Source organism: Lissotriton vulgaris, chromosome 8 (assembly GCF_964263255.1).
Source record: "Lissotriton vulgaris chromosome 8, aLisVul1.2, whole genome shotgun sequence".
Classification (NCBI taxonomy): Eukaryota; Metazoa; Chordata; class Amphibia; order Caudata; family Salamandridae; genus Lissotriton; species Lissotriton vulgaris.
Window position 1 is genome coordinate 207325108 of NC_141696.1, and position 16548 is coordinate 207341655.

The 16548-nt window shown below is 43.9% G+C and overlaps 1 protein-coding gene across 1 annotated transcript in view; it reads right to left on the minus strand.

Annotated features, from left to right (window-relative positions):
* Positions 1 to 290: 290 nt before the first annotated feature.
* Positions 291 to 16548, minus strand: part of CHORDC1 (cysteine and histidine rich domain containing 1) — a 109456-nt gene continuing 93198 nt past the window's right edge. The window contains exon 11 of the mRNA XM_086933987.1: positions 291 to 1331. Coding sequence (XP_086790113.1) covers positions 1173 to 1331 — 159 coding nt within the window. The 3' untranslated portion in view covers positions 291 to 1172. The remainder of the gene's footprint in view (positions 1332 to 16548) is intronic.

Genomic DNA, 16548 nt, shown 5'->3' on the forward strand with positions numbered 1-16548 from the left:
CAGTGAAAGCGGATCGATGAGATACCACACACAAGAGGAATAGCATCTGGCACATTGTAGGAGCTGAGTTATAAGTTGTGGACCGTATTTTAGGATAATGTAATAACCCCCACTGTCTCACAGAGATGGTTAATTTAAGTGTGCGTAATTAAGGAATTCACAATATAATAAGTATTGTTCCCTGAGTTAAGTCTAAAGATAACACTTATTTTTCAGAAGAACAGTTAACATTCTCAAGAAAAAAAACTCTTACATAAACTAACATTTAAAGTTGGAAGCAAGCCAAGACGTACAACAAACGGAATAATTTAATGAAATACTATTTTTGTTGAATGTTAAAAACCAATACAAGTTGGTCCAATGAATGACAAACTGGTAAGAGTGTCCGAAACATAAACCATTGAAGTCATGCAGAAGTTATATATATATATATATAAATGCTACTCTACAAGGGTTAATGATTAAGCTCATTGAATGTCCTGCAAAACCATGCTCTGCATAAATCAATTCATGAAAGCAGAATACAGCTCTTAAAAAATGAGCCACAGGGGAAAAATAATTAGAAATATTACATTAGACTGCCTTTCTTCAGCTACAAACTATACACGTTGTTGTGCTGGTTTTCAACAGAGGGAAAATTAACTTAAACAGAATATACAAAGAATGAAAAAGTATTAAAAACCACTTTGTATTTTACTCTACACAGTGGCATTTGAGCCCCACCACCACAATGTGCAATTTACTTCGGTTTGACGTCATATCACATCTCTTCTGCAAGCATCTCACGCTTTCCTCAGATGTAGTCAAATTATTATGCCTTTGAAAATTAATTTGAGGTCCCGCTCACAAAAGAAAGATAAAGGAATAATGGAATTCATACTACATACATAATGAGAGCAACAATGCCTACATGCTGATTCACCCACTGAGAATTAGTCACATGCCTATTTTTGGTAAAAATATTCTGTTACTTTAATATGTACATACATTTAGATAACCACATGTATGATGCAGGCAACACTATGAATAAATATTTTACAAAAAGGTTTGAGAAATCTACTTTAAGCAAAATATTTCAATATTTGAAAAAAATCTGTTTTCTCAAGTCAAAAATCATACATAATATGAACATTCTGTTAGACCTTATACAGAATCAAACACAAGAGCACTTTTCATTGTTGATCATCAACAATTAAATCACTTTGTTTTTTCTCTACTACAGGAGGCACTGGCAGGTCCAGCCTGGCCCATGTCATGGGTTCAGATTTTCGCAGAGTGACTTCAATCTTTGTAGCCGTCACACTTACATTACTTCTGTTCACATCAATTACCTGAAATAAAAAATAATAAATAAAGATCCAATGTATGTTCCAATTAGTTCAAGAAAATAACCTTGTCACTCCACACATTTGAAATGTCATATTTTTTTACATAGTATAAGAACTAAGCTTAGTGCCATTCTTCTTGAAAGAAAAGTTCCCAAAGGTATTTGTGCTAAGCGGTAATGGGCAGACCACTGTGGGATGTCCTATGGTTACCAAAGCAATCTCGGCCAAAGAATTCTATGCCAGCAAAATTCTGAACACAATCATGAAAACATGGACCAGTATCGACACTAAACTAGGGCTTACGACTTACCCTTCCATATTCACTGCGACTAGTCACAACCCAAACTTTAATCTGCGAACAAAGGGACAGCCTTCCATAGGTGAAGAGAAGGAGACTGCCTTAATCTAAGACAAATGTACGGGAGAGGTAGCGTAACATCCTTTTTACAGTGTAAAGCCAAAATCAAGATTGCTGAAATAGACAGACTAACCTACATGGAACTATGCCATTGGGTGTCACACCCCAAAGTGAAAGGAGCAATGAGACAGCTCACCTCTCCTGGGAAATACATTAAACGTCCCAAAACCAAAGGAGTGATCGCTAACATTTACAAAATTTTAAAAAACTGGGGAAAAGGGACACCAAGGGTTCCAGAGATGATGGGAAACAATGCTGGGAAGAGACATTTCGGAAAGAGAATGGGCACAACTTTGGGAAGATATAAATAAGGAACACAATAAAGTGGGGCACAGAGAACAAATATATACACTGATGTATCTGACACTTAATGTCATATCTGCTCAAATAGATCTACTAAATGTACAAGAGAAGTGCTAGAGATGTTTTAATGGGGTGGGAAAACTCCCTCCGTATATTGTGGTCATACGATAGGCCCTTATGGAAGAAAATTTTGTCCCTGAACAAACAAATACCAGGTTACACCGTTGACAAGGGCCCGGTATGGATTCTTCTGGGACTCATGGATCTCAGAACATGAGGCATGAACAATGGACTACGAGCTCTTGTTGTAGGAATCTGTAGGATCAGCTTTTATGGTTACCCCCACTTTTTGCCTGGTGCGCATCTGTTTCGGACTAGTCTGACTGGGATTGTAGTGAAGGCAGACCTTTGCTTGCGCACATTGCTATGTAAGCATAAGCTTATTAGAAGTTTAAGTGCCATTTTGCCCTTTTGCACACAACACTGCAGGTAGCTGTTGTCTTAAGTTTGACTGCATGAATATCTTCACATGAGATTGGCTTGTTGTCAACATCCCTAGACTTACTGCACAGTGAGTGCTAAAGCCTCCAAGGTTATCATAACAAATGTTAGCTGTTGTTCGGGCTGATCGCCCCAGGCTTAGACACAACATACACGCAACTGCAGTTAACTGAAATTCTGGAGACTTTAATATGGCACTGCATACATGATTTGGGGCACTTGGAAGAATTCAGTTTCCAGAGAGACCGAGAGAGCTTTTGCAGATCCTGATGTGATTCACTCCTGCTGATCTTGGAGGTATGGGGTCCCCCATTCAAGCCTAAGAGACCTCCTATATTTTATAAAACATAGTTCCTAGCTAGGGAGGGTGGCATACAAGGCGCTATAGACCTCTTTCCACCATCCTTTTAATAAGATTACTCTTTTTGTGTTTTATGGAATTGTAACAATGCTGTTTGTATTATTTTTAAATCATATGCCTACTTATGCTGGCAAAAATACTGCATCTTAGAGCACGTCATTAAAATAAACATTTTAAACTTTACTGTGTCTCTTTTTTACCCATGTTGTGGACTGGTATGAGAATAACAAACAAAAGAGTGTTCTTGATTCCCATCCATCCTGAGAGTAAACTAAGTCACATGTTCTGGGTTGTTTGATCATTGGTTACTCTGCTATAGGTCGAAGAGCTAATGTGACACTGATGCTAGTCGGTTAGGGGTTCTAGGTACTGTGGTACATTTGTTTGGTCCACCGCAATTCACTAATCCCTGCTACAGGATCCTGCTAATCGGGACCCCATTCTCTCTGCTTTCTCCCCTAAATTGTTATGATAAGTACTTAGGTACAGTAAACGGTGTGGGAGGTATGATTCCAAGCACTGTAAAGGCTCTCCGTTAGGTCCTCAATGCTCCCGGTAGCAGTCTTCTAGACCAGGACAGCACAACATGACTGTCGACCAGAGACACGATTCTGCCCTTGTGCTGTTGAGCCAAGCTCGAGCAAGGAAAGGAGGAAAAATAGGTATCCTGTCACAGGGAGGTGTGACTCCCTCCCAGAAAGGGTTTAGTGTATTGGGGACGGGTAGAAGCATTTGCCAGCGCCAGTCAGTTAGCTTGAGGGGCACATTTGGTGCTCTCCTAGCATAGGCCAGTTCAAACCAGCTCAGGGAGCCATTGGCTCCTGCTATGGCGTGAAACTGGACAAAGGACATGGGAGTATCCTCCCCACCGTCCAAACCCTCCTCTGGGGGGACACTATGAATCATTCCAACCCGTTCCTTAGGGTACTTAAGGGCTTCCCTGAGGGTTGGTCCCCAGATTCGCTGTGGGACATGATTAATTTCAGACATCGCTTCGACTTCGACCGTCTGGGCACTCAAGATTTCGCTCTGGGCATCAAGGCTGCAACCGGGAAGGCTCCTGTTGCTCCTGATCTCTTCGCCCTGCTCGTCTGCTGCAACGTCCATGCCTGTGCTCCATACATGAAACCTTCCAAGGCCTGTGGGCATCCAAGACACCTGAAGGAATCTCCCTTGAAGCGAAGGAGTCACTTCCCTGCATCAGCTGACACCGCAATCAATCTGATCAGTCTGCTGATCCTGGGCTCCCAAGGACTACGAAAGGCTCAGCATGTGTACGTCTCCACATTCCTCTAGGCCTGTCCTTTCCTCTCACCAAGTTTGAGGCCAGCATGTCTCGTCAGGCCGCAGGAACCAAACCCCTGTGCAACGCATCAACTTGCCATTGCAAAGGCTTGTTGGCTTCCTACCATCAAGATCTTCGGACTCCAAGTAGCCCCAACCTCAAGCATCTCCAGTGACCAGAATCTTCAACCACACCACATTGGCTGCACCATGGGCCTGCTTCTTTGGTAAGCTCAAGGACCTCTTGCGACTCCAGTGCCTCCGGCCTGTGGGTACTGTCGAGGGTCACCTTTGAATTCTTTAGGATCCTCGGATTGCTCAGGGCTACTCTGACTTCCCTGCTTGAGGTAAGTCTCTTGCACCTTGCTAGTCCCGACATTGCACCTTCTTCAACTTCCACGTTGGTTGCAGTAGCCAAGACTTGTTGATGCTGCCGCTGGACACAGACCCCTCAGCTCTCGATATCCCATGTGGGACAGCTGCTGTACGGCTCCTGGTCTTCCACAGCATCGCCTGTTCCACACAGTTCCAGTTTCAAGGTCACAGTCAGCTCACCTGCAGCACCCGACAACAGTGGGCATTCGTATTCCATGCCTCCTGGTCACTCCTGAGTGGCATAGACCCTGTCCCCTCTGCTTGCAGGTTCTTCACCTTTGGGTTCCACTGGCCAATTTTCACCTTCCCCAGCAACAGCATCTTTCTGAAGTCCTCCACTGGGTTCGGCAGCGGTTTCCGATGACACTTCACACCTATGCACCTGGTTTCTCTGGTGCAGGTATCCTGGTTCCTAAGGTATCTACGAGTGGGGAGGCACATTGATTTGTATGGAGAAGGCGGTCGTGTTCCAACACTGGACAGACCATCCGTGAGGCTCCTTGGGTGGTTTCTTGGGTCCCTGGCACTTCTACATCCTCTGAGTACGGTCAAGTCGTGGTTCACATACCACTATTTTAGTATATGGTTTGGTCTCCCCTTGGGGGCTACTGCGTATTCTGTGCTACTTACTTGTTTCTATTGCACAATATTGTGTGTATTGTGCAGATCTCCGGCTGAGAGATATCTGCACATGTTAGTGAGTGTCCTCTAATTAAAACATCTTATTATGAATACAATGTGTGGTTCTTTTTCACATAATCTATATCTATAACATTATGTTCTGGTAAAACAAGCTGCTTTACACTCCTGGACTGAGCCTGAAGGCTGCTCTCCACAGCTACCACTTAAAGAGGTTTCTAAGGTTGCCTAAGACCACTAAAATCGCCATAAGGGTTGTCTGGATCAGTACAAGGTGTCCACTTACAAAGGTGTACATCATATACTGAGCCAGCCTCTCACACTCGTCCAACATCTTTTAACAGCCACAAAACATCTTGGCTCCAGACTGGAAAAGACAGAAGCCCCTATGATATCTCGGTGGTACCTGAAACTTTAGAGAAGTGTAGAGAAAAACAAGAATTAAATTCCTGGGGCAGGATGTTTTCCTCAGAGAATTACCTCAATTGATAAACACTTATAGACCTGTACAATGACTTAAGTAGTAGCAATACATAGGGTCTGATTACAATCTTGGCAGGTGGGATACTCCGTCACAAACGTGACCGATATCCCATCCGCCATATTACAAGTTCCATTATATCCTATGGAACTTGTACTACGGAGGACGGAATATCCCATCCGCCAATGTTTTAATCAGACCATTAGTTTTCACTCTGGCAGAATGTTCTCCAATAATTGAGAAAAAACAGTTGGCATTTTTAGAAGCAGATGATACAGAACAAACCACGCAGCTATACGTCCTTTAGATGAATGGGATTCAACACTGGAGATGCACAACAACTTCCCTGATGTCGATCTGTAATGGGGTCTATGTAGTATTTTGAGACCCACTTAACATCAGACAAAAGCATGTCTGCTCCACAGAGCTTGGATGACTAGTGAAGAAAAGGGGCAAGTGAAATATGTAACTAATATGAAACCACATAGCAGATGAGGTAAAGCACCCACTTAATACCTTATCTCTGCAAAAAACTATGAGAGATTCATCAAGAGGAACAATTTTAATTTTACTAGCATTTAATGCTGCAGCTAAGGCAATAAGGAAACCGGACCTTGTTGAAATTAATATCTTTGCTATAAGCATGGTCTAAAGTTCACTACATGTGCTCAAGTCCTGTAAATTAAATGATATTAGTAAGCCTGCAGCAATGATTGCGCTACACACTTAAGTAGCCCCTTAACCACGTCTCAGACCTGCCACTGCAGAGCTGTGTGTGCAATTTAGAACAGTCATGTCGACCTGGCAAGTCAAACCTCTTTCCAGGCCCAAGCCTTTCTTTTTAATACATATAAGTCACCGTTAGAGTAGGCCCTGGACAGCCCAGAGGGCAGAGTATAATGTATTTAAAACGTAGGACATGGACTTTTAAGTTTTATATGTCCTGGTAGTGAAAAACTCTTACATTTGTTTTTCACTACTGCAAGCCTATCTATCCCATTGGATAACTTTGGGATTACCTCTTTTAAGTTTAATTTCCAATTGTGAAGAGATGGACTTTTCAAGTTTAGTGTCACTAGACTCACAATTTAAGAATCACAACTTATGGTGAAGTTGGCTTTTAAATACAGTTTGGTCGATGCCACTTTTAGAAAGTTAGCATTTACTTACGTTAGCCATTTTGTTCCTGTCTCTGTTCGGTGTGGGTTGGGTGACAGCTGGGCTTTGAAAAGTCCCTTTAGGCAGCCAAACACAACATGTTTATTTCCCTGGGAGGATGAGGGGGAGGGGCTGGGCACAGTCTCACACTTTTACATGAATAGACTGTGTCCTGCCAAAAGACAAAGACCTGTATACCCCCCTATAGTGAGCCTATAGCCAGAGCAGGAACGTGGACCTCTGTGCCCTTAAAGCTTTCTTTGTAGTCTCCCCCACTTCAAAGGCACAGCTGGGTATAAGTAAAGAACCTCTGGCATCATGACTTCCCTACATTTCTTGACCTCTGACTACTCCACCAGGAAGAAGAGCTGCTGTGTGGCAGAAAGGAAGGCCACTCTGTTGGACTGCAGCATTGCTGGACTTCTGCTTTTCTGTGCTCTTGCTTTGCTGAGCTGTTCTGCTACCTGCTGTTCTCCTGTCTGGGTGAGGACTGGACCTGCATCACTTGAACCCAGAGTGATGTCAAGGGCTTGCCGCCTGGTCTAAAGTTTTAGAGTTATCAAAATCTTCAACTACCTGCATCTGGACTCTAAAAGCTAGGAGTCTGCCCTGCAAAGTGGTGCCATCCCAGTCCAAAGCAGTCATTCTGAACTTTTTAAAAGTCTGCCTCACTGTCCATTGAAAGAAGTCTATAAGATCCCACAAAGATTACTCAAACCACCCTCCACCCCCTAACTAATGCCGTCCTTTACTGCTGTGGCAGAGGATTCATTCCAATGAAATTAAGCCTTTTGCTTGCTAATGAGAAACCAAAACAAGTGGAGCAATGGAACACGTATGTAGGTGCCACTTTAACTAAATCTAGATACTGCTCTGAAGAACAGAGGATCCTCTTTCGAAAGCTACATTTCTTGAAAAGACACTGAGACACGCTCTTCTTAGAAGCTGGTGTAGTTGTTGGTTCACAGAGACTCAAAATTGGCGATACACTGGCTTGCAACAACCTGCTGGATTGAAGTCAGCATGGCTTTCGGTCAGGGCACTCGACCAAGACGGCGCTAGTTATGGCAACGGAGGATATTCGGAGACAGGTGGATGGGGAAGATCGATCCTCATCCTCCTTGACCTATCAGCAGCATTCGACACTGTGAATCGCACGGTGTTGGTGCGGAGGTTTAAGGCGGTGGGGATTGGGGAGGTGGTTCTGCCCCTCCTCTCCTCTTTCCTAGAAGATAGGGAGCAAACTCTACACTGGGAAAGTCTACAGTCTGACACCTTCCATCTGCCATGCAGATTCCGACAGGGCTCGGCATTGTCATCAACGCTCTAACATCTATGTGACCCCACTCGCCATTCTCATCAGACAGCATGGTTTCTCATTTGTGTCTTATGCCGACTACACACAGATTATCATCGCTGTATCAAAACAGTCGGAACCGGTGGCCGCTAGATTCCATGCATGTCTGGCTGACATCATGAGCTGGAGGAGTAATTATCTTAAGAAAAACACAATTAAAGCAGAAGTCATGGAGTTTGGTGGCGGTCCGTCCCTGTGGAACCACACCTGGTGGCCGATAAAGGCGGGTGTATGCCCAACACCATCCAAGAAAGTTAAGAAGTTGGGGATCATCTTTGATTACCTTCTAGGGTTCTCTGCCCATCTCAACCACGTAACCTCCACTTGCTTCTACATATGGAAGCTTCTGTGGAAGGTGTTCCCTTTTATTCCTCAGGAGCTAAGAAAAACAGTGGTAGTGGCCTCAGTCTTATCCCAACTAGACTATTGCAATGCTCTATTCGTAGGCATTGACAAGGCACAAAAGACCAAACTGCAGTTCATACAAAATGCGGCGGCACGAATACTAATGAACATCCTAAAAGGTCACCCACTTCTGCTGCCATTGGGTCGTTACACTGGCTTCTAATACAGCAACGTATGGAATTTAAGGCCTAATGCTTGGTACATAAGACATTAAATGCTGGAGGTGCTTCCGATCTTCGTAAAACCTTTCAGTGATATATTCCCACTAGAAGTCTTAGATCTGCTAATTCTGGCCTCATCTGTGCGACCAAAGTCCGTAGAGCTAGATAGGGGGGGGGGGGGGGGGGATGGGAAGCCTATCGCACTGGTTGTGGAACCAACTGCCTATTACACTCAGACTCCAACTAAACATGACAGTTTTCAGGAAGCAAATAAAAACATGGTTATTTCCTGAGTCATAAGTGATCAGTACCGGGATCGTCAGATCTCTTCTCTCTTACATCAGTGCCAAGACGCCTTGGCATTTGAGCGCTCTATAAATTGAAATCCTATCCTATCCTTGGATGCAATACAGGGTTGCACAGTTTGCAATATAACTGATGAGTACTTTGGAGCTGATATGAGGATGTTCAGCTTTGCCATACCTCTCTAAAACACTGCAATAAGTATACCGCCATCTGGTGGTGATACGCTGAAAGAACGAGTCACAGTACGAGTTATGGTTCTGATATTTCAAAGGGTATCATCCATTCTATGATGAAATAAGTTACTTCAGAAGAATCTTTGTTCTTAAGTCAAGTGCAATCATCACCTCCATTCTCTCATGAAGATTAGTACATGGTTTCTATTATCTATTACCACATGTGCTTTTCTAGTAGAGTCCTTCTTGAAGGTGCAGTATATTGCGGTAGAAAGGCAGTATCCAGAATCTCAATCTGAGACAACTGGTAAAACAAAATCTGAAACAGGAAAACAGAAAAGAGCAACAACCAAGATCATCTTCAGTCGAGGAAAGAAAATTTGCTTCAATCTGGACTCCTGGCATGTTGAATACTATGAAGAGATCTTGACGTGGATGAAGCTGTAGACACAAATTAAGTTCTTGATGTGTAATGAGATTTCTTCACCCCAGCTCAGCAAGCAGGTTGATTGCATTCCTCTCTCAGTATCTATTAGAAATGATGACACTGATTAGCGGTGTCATTCAGGTGCTTCTTTTTGATATCTCTGTGGGGGTCCTGAAGGAGGCCAGACTGACTTAATGTGAAGGAACTTCATAAGCAGTAACAGCATTTCTGCTATAAAAATCAGTCTTCAGGATTCCTCTTACCTCCCTCAAAGTTAGATTCACTCATTGCACACCAATGTTCTTCTCACCTTCTTTCAGCATGAAGTAAATCTTCCATTGTGTCAGTCTACAAACAAGATTACTTGAAGGGGGTGGGAATGTGTTTCAGTTTTTTCAGCCACAGAGGGAGACATCACAAACAGTTAATGCATTTCTCTGAGTAATTGGTGCCCACAGAAGAAAGTTTATAAGATCTATCATCAGAAAACACTACAAAGACACATGCCTCACTAAGCTTACAGTGTGATCAAAGTGGGTATATTTTCAATTTTCTAACCCAGGGATCCAGAGAAAGTCAGACATAAGCAATTTAAACAACCCTCAGTGCCTAGCATGCTGGAATACTGATACTGTTGTATATAAAGGGGGGTAACCCATATATACTACCTGACCTGGGTCAAACAAATACAGTAATAAGTAAAGTGGTCGCGGCAGTTCGGGCAACTATTCAAACATATATAGTAGCACAAAAACACAACACAAATTTAAATGTGGTCAATAGATCCACTTCAGTGTCTTTGTATTTCTCAAAAACATTCGATGCAGTATAATTCAAAGCATCTAGAAGTAGGAGTCTTACATATGCTTAATAAAACAAAAATACAAAGGATTCTTATATATACACAGTGCTCTGGGTGACATGGAAAGAGAGGAAGATGGGGATGTAGTGTTCACATGTGGGTAGGGGACAAGGAAAAGTAGTGGTGACATATTCACATCAGTATTATTTGCTTTATAAGTTTGCATACAAGATTGAAATGTTCCCATTCAAATACATAACTCTGCAGGACCCTGACTTTATCTTATACGGTGTCACTAGAGTTTGTATATGGAATGTAGTCTATGTTTTGACCCCTGTGGTTCAGGACAGGCAGTAGTCCTTGAGTTGGGGTCTTCTTCAGGACTAGTGGAGCACCTGTGGGAAACAAACGGTGTGTGAGGGGATATATTTACAATAGTGTTTGTGCTCAATGGAAAGGATCAGGTTTGAATACCTACGTGAGGGAAACGGGGGACAAATCCACTGTATTCTGTATAGATGTAGGGCTTGAAAAACGCCCCTGATGAGAGGAGAAACAGAAAAAGGGGGCCTTGAGTGGCATTTGAAATGGATTATCTCAATGACTGTAGGGTAGTACAGAGATCAGTACTTAGTTCAATTAGATTAGAGGATGTAAATTCCTGGCAATGATAAATATACGTACGGGTCAACTGCGGCACGGTCGGCTCACAGGTCCAGGGATCAATCCCTAATACGCTGAAAGGAAAAACAAAGTCTACGTATGTATAGAGGATGTAAGAGACTAACATCTGCAGTTCTATAATGGAAGAGGTAGAGTTCTACACTTGCCAACAGAAATGGGCACATGTTCTGTGGCTGGTGCTGCGTGCTCAATGCAAGCAGTTAGGGATGATGCCAGTGAGCGATCGTGGTGTGTGGTTGATAGTCATTGTATTGACGTAGCGGTGCATCAAGTACGCGTGCGTCTTGAAGAGACGTCATATGCGGGCATGTAACATGATCAATAGAGACCAGGGTGCGCGCTATATATAAAGTCGGTGGTATTTAAAGGAGTCACCCTCTAACTCGGTTACTTTCTAAAAACATGCCCCACCGTAACGGGTGTAAGATCAAATCGGGCCAATTATCGTAATATCAACGGTGCAATAGGATAAACGAGCCATATCGAAGGCCGCTTAATTCCTTGACCAACAGACACATGATTGCTCGCCTGTGCGCCGGTAACCAAAGCAACAAAAACATCAAAGCGCACTCCGAATTCGGCAAAGTCCGATTAAATAAAAGGTGGGATGGGGCTGATGTCCTGTATGCCATATGTGTCCCTGGTGGGGCGCTATCACTAAAGTAAAAAAAGGAGGGAAAATCGCAGCTCCCTTTCCTCTCTGAGTCGTATCACTATGAATGTGGTGAACCGGAGTGGAGCAGTCGAATCTCTTTTAACAGAAAATGATCGATAGCGCGAGGACATGGAACCCTGGTTGACGTGGCTGCTCCCAGCGCTTCCTGTACATTGGGCATCGGTGCGAGAGCTAGTACAAGTCCGAAAGCTGCTGTGGATGAAAGGGAAAGTATGTGGGATGACATTGTGTGTCAATAGAAAGAGTAACTCATGGGCGTGTTACCAGTAAATGCCCTCTTATTAGGTTAGCATTAAGTATGACTACGGCACATTCTATGTATAGTGGAAAGTCCCTCGTCTTTATGTGTTGGCCGATCAAATAACCTAGTCGCGAAATCCATTTATACATCAAGAGTGACATGTAGCGGGGGGCGTGGTTTGGACGCCGGAGGAAATGGCGGCTTGAGCCCTTCTCTCCTCCCGTGGCGCCGAGTTTTTGAGACATTTCGGCGAATTCCCGTGACCGATAACTGTTGCTAGCATGCCATGAAGCAGCGGAGTATGCGTGGAACACATCGCTACTACTTTGAGTAGCCGGGAGCAACGCTAAAGACTTTTACCAGGGCCGTGTACAGAGGCCGCATTGAAGCTGCCCTGCCCGCCTACCTGATTCATCGGACACCCGATCCTGCCTCTACCAAGCGGCCTGCTCAGCTGCCGGGATTTTCGGTCCCTGAGGGCTGTGCCGGTCGATGCTGAATGCCTGCAGCAGAAAACGAGGATCGGGGAAAATGACCCACGATAGTTGCAGGTACCGCGCGCGTTAACACGCAAAATGGCGGCCGCCCGACAATACATCGGCAAATGCCCCTAAGCCTGCATATCGCGCTCATACAGCGTGAAATAACATCGGATGGTCCTCCGAATGCCTGTACTCCCTGATGCAGCCTTGCAAAGACAGATTGGTATTTTTTTTAGCCCTGAAGACGATCGTTCATATCCCACCATCAGCGTGTGCCCAGCTGACCACAACTGCATCTTCTCATGTCACAAGCCCTTTTCTGATAGCTGTATTGTGTCTTAGCTTGATGCACATGTGAAGAGCTGTGGACTTTGCCAATTTTCAAAGGTGAGGAGCAAGTTTAGGACCTTCATTCAGCTTTGCCTGATCATAAGATGTCCGACGTTTGTGACACTCCGTGCAAGTAGTGCCTGCTGTTTGATCCTACGTCAGCCTCCAAAGGCATGGACACTAGATAATGAATGTTAACCAAGCATCACATGCCAATATGCGCTAATAATAAGACATATCAGGTCCCAGCACTGACAAAACATTAACTGAAAGAAGACAAGACAAGAAGGCAAGCCTGATATAAGCCTGGCAGACTACTGGCATAGTACGGCCACAGACCACAGGTTACCTATACCCATCAACACAGACCCCACAAGCCAGACGGAGTAAAACCATCCAGCCACAAGACTTTTCTCTCTTTCCTGTCAGGATTGAAGGATTAAAGTCAGGATTAAAGGCCAACATGGGGGACAAAGAAACGACGAAAAATCTTAAGCGCTTAAAGGCCGAACCACCGATACCAGTATCTCCCATCAAAGTCAAGAAGGAAGTTAGCGAAGCCATGGACATTATACTAATTAGATTGGAAGAAGTAGGTGACCTGGCGAAATCTACAAAGGAAGAGGTTGTGGCCATTAGACAAGATATCAGAGACACAAACTCTAGACTCCCCGAAACTGAATCAAGAATCAGCCGTCTTGAGGACATTAAAACCAAGACCTGTGGTACTCTCAAACGATTGACCATAACATCAGATCAGACGACGAGGAGACTTGCGGAATTGGAGGATAGAAATCGGAGAGGGAATCTTAGAATATTTGGTATTCCGGAAGGTTCAGAGGAAGATCACGGATCGTGCGTTGCCTTTTTGGAAACATGGTTCGCACAAGCAACCAATCTCACCTTCGCCCAGCCTCTGGAGTTTGATAGAGCGCACAGAGTTCCAGGCAGGATAACAAAAAACCAAAAGGGCCAGAGACCCATCATCTGCAAGCCCCTACGATTTCAACATGCGGAGCAAATATTGTCCTTTGTCCGTAAACACAATCACGTTTTGTGGAAGATAAACAAGGTGTACATTTCACAGGACTTCTGTAAGGAAACCGTCGATGTGTGGAAGGCCTTCCTCACAATGCGTCCGCAACTAAGATCACTGGGTCACCAATACAGATTTATTGGTCCAGCTAAGTTCAGGGTGACCATACAAGGAGTGTCCTACGTCTTCTCAGATCCACAGAAACTCAAAAGACTTCTACACGGACCAGACGAATCTTCCATGGACATATCATCGCTTGAAGCAGCCGGTGGAGCCGCCACTGACTATAAATGAGTATCCTTCGCTGGTGTCGCGGATATATTGCGTTGTGTGATGCTCTTCAAGGTTACTCCTCAAGGTCTCAATGTATGCTGCCTGCTGCCGTTGGCAGGCTATGTTTATGTCTACATAACATATCTGTCACATTGCCTTCATTCATTCCATTACTTTGATGTGCTATTGGACACTATTGGAAATTAAAACTGCAGGTCTTCTTCAAAGACAATGAACAAACACAAACCTCAAACTCGGACACTGGACTGAAGAGGAAATCAACTTTTGTTCCACCACCTCAAAACCTACCAGTCGAATTACTGGCCTTCGAAAAAGCCGTGATGAAGGAAGTAAGGGAATTGGATCCAAACACCATAAGAGTCTTCAAGAACACAAGCAACTTGGAGTTCGAAGTGATCCGGGAACTATCAAATAACAACGCAATAACCATAAAACCGGCGGACAAGGGGGGAGCAATAGTCCTACAAGACACCGAAAAATACAGACAGGAATGTCTCCGACTCTTGGCCGATACAAGGAACTATATCATCATTAAAGAAGATCCCACAGAGAGAATAAGAATCAGTATAGCACACCTGATTGAGGAAAGTCTGGTGAATGACTGGATGGATAAGAAAGAATCCGAATTCCTAGTCAACACTAAACCAGTCATCCCATACTTCTACACAATCCCGAAGATCCATAAACGCATGGATGACCCTCCAGGAAGGCCAATAGTCTCAGGTATAGGGTCTGTGCTGGAACCGGTATCAAGATATGCGGACGCCTTTCTCCGTCCCATTGTTCAGAAAACAGACACTTATCTGAAAGACACTAAGGACGTACTATGCCTTCTGAAGGAAACACCTTTTGACCCCACATCTAGCATTTTGATAAGTCTAGATGTGGAGAGTCTTTACACGAGCTTACCGCACAAAGAAACATTGGAAATCCTGGAGGAAGTTCTGTTTGAGGAGGAGTGGACGTATCACGCACCCAGACATGTGGTATTGGAATGCTGCAGGCTAGCTCTCACAGAAAATTTCTTCCGTTTTGAAGAAACCCTTTATCGCCAACAACATGGGACTAGCATGGGCAGCACCTTTGCGCCGAGCATAGCGGGACTATATGTCCATCAACTAGAGAAAAAGAAAATTCTAACTGCTACCAACCCCCACATGGACCACATAAAGCTATGGAAACGTTATATCGACGACATTTTGTTGATATGGAACGGCAACGAGGAAGAGGCATTGGTTTTCTGCGAGTGGCTAAATGATCAAGATCCATTCTTAAAATTTACTAACACCATGAGCAGGAGCCATCTGGTGTTTCTGGATCTGAATATTTGGGCAAGAGACGGACTGTTGATAACCACAACACATCACAAACCAACCTCCAGAAATTGTCTCCTCACCTTTAACAGCTTCCATCCAAGACACCTAAAACAAAACCTCCCCTTCGGACAATTCCTCCGACTAAGAAGAAATTGCTCTTACAAATCAGATTATCTATCTCAAGCAGAGGAATTAAGCACAAAACTACAACAAAGGAACTATCCGAAGAAAATGGTACAAAAAGCATGCAAGAGAGCGAGCAACAACAACAGAGAGGCTCTCCTGGAACCGAAAACAGCACAACCTTCAAACAGTGACAGACCAATCTGCATCACGGCTTTCGATAAAGTGTCTGATCAAGTGAGCAAGATCGTGAAGAAACACTGGACAATACTGAATAGTGGAGAACTAAACATCCCTAAACCGATGTTCAGTCACAGAAGAGGAAGAAATCTGAAGGACTATTTGGTACACACAAGACCAAAACCAACAGAAAACACAAACAGACTACAACCGCTTTCGAACGGACACTACCCGTGTAACAACTGTAGCGTATGTCATCTAACCTCAGTAACCAAAAAAATCACTTTTAACAACAACACCACATGGCAACTCAGAGAATTCTCCAACTGCAACACAAGCGGAGTGGTATATTTGATCACATGCACATGCAACCTACATTATGTTGGCATGACAACAAGAAAAGTAAGCACCAGGATTGTGGAGCACAGAAGCAATATACGCTGCAAGAAGTCAACAACGCGAATGACCAACCACTTCATCGAGAGGAATCACACCCCGAACGATTTGAAATGGGTTGTCTTGGAATGTGTAAAAAACAGAGAAAATCTTGAGAAAGTCCTCCACGAACGTGAACAGCGCTGGGTTTTCAAACTTCAGACGGATACCAGAGGATTGAACGATGACATACCATGGGGTGTCTTAAATAGATGACATTACTAAGCCATTTAATCCAGAACCAGATCCCACACGAAACTGTAAAAATCCCC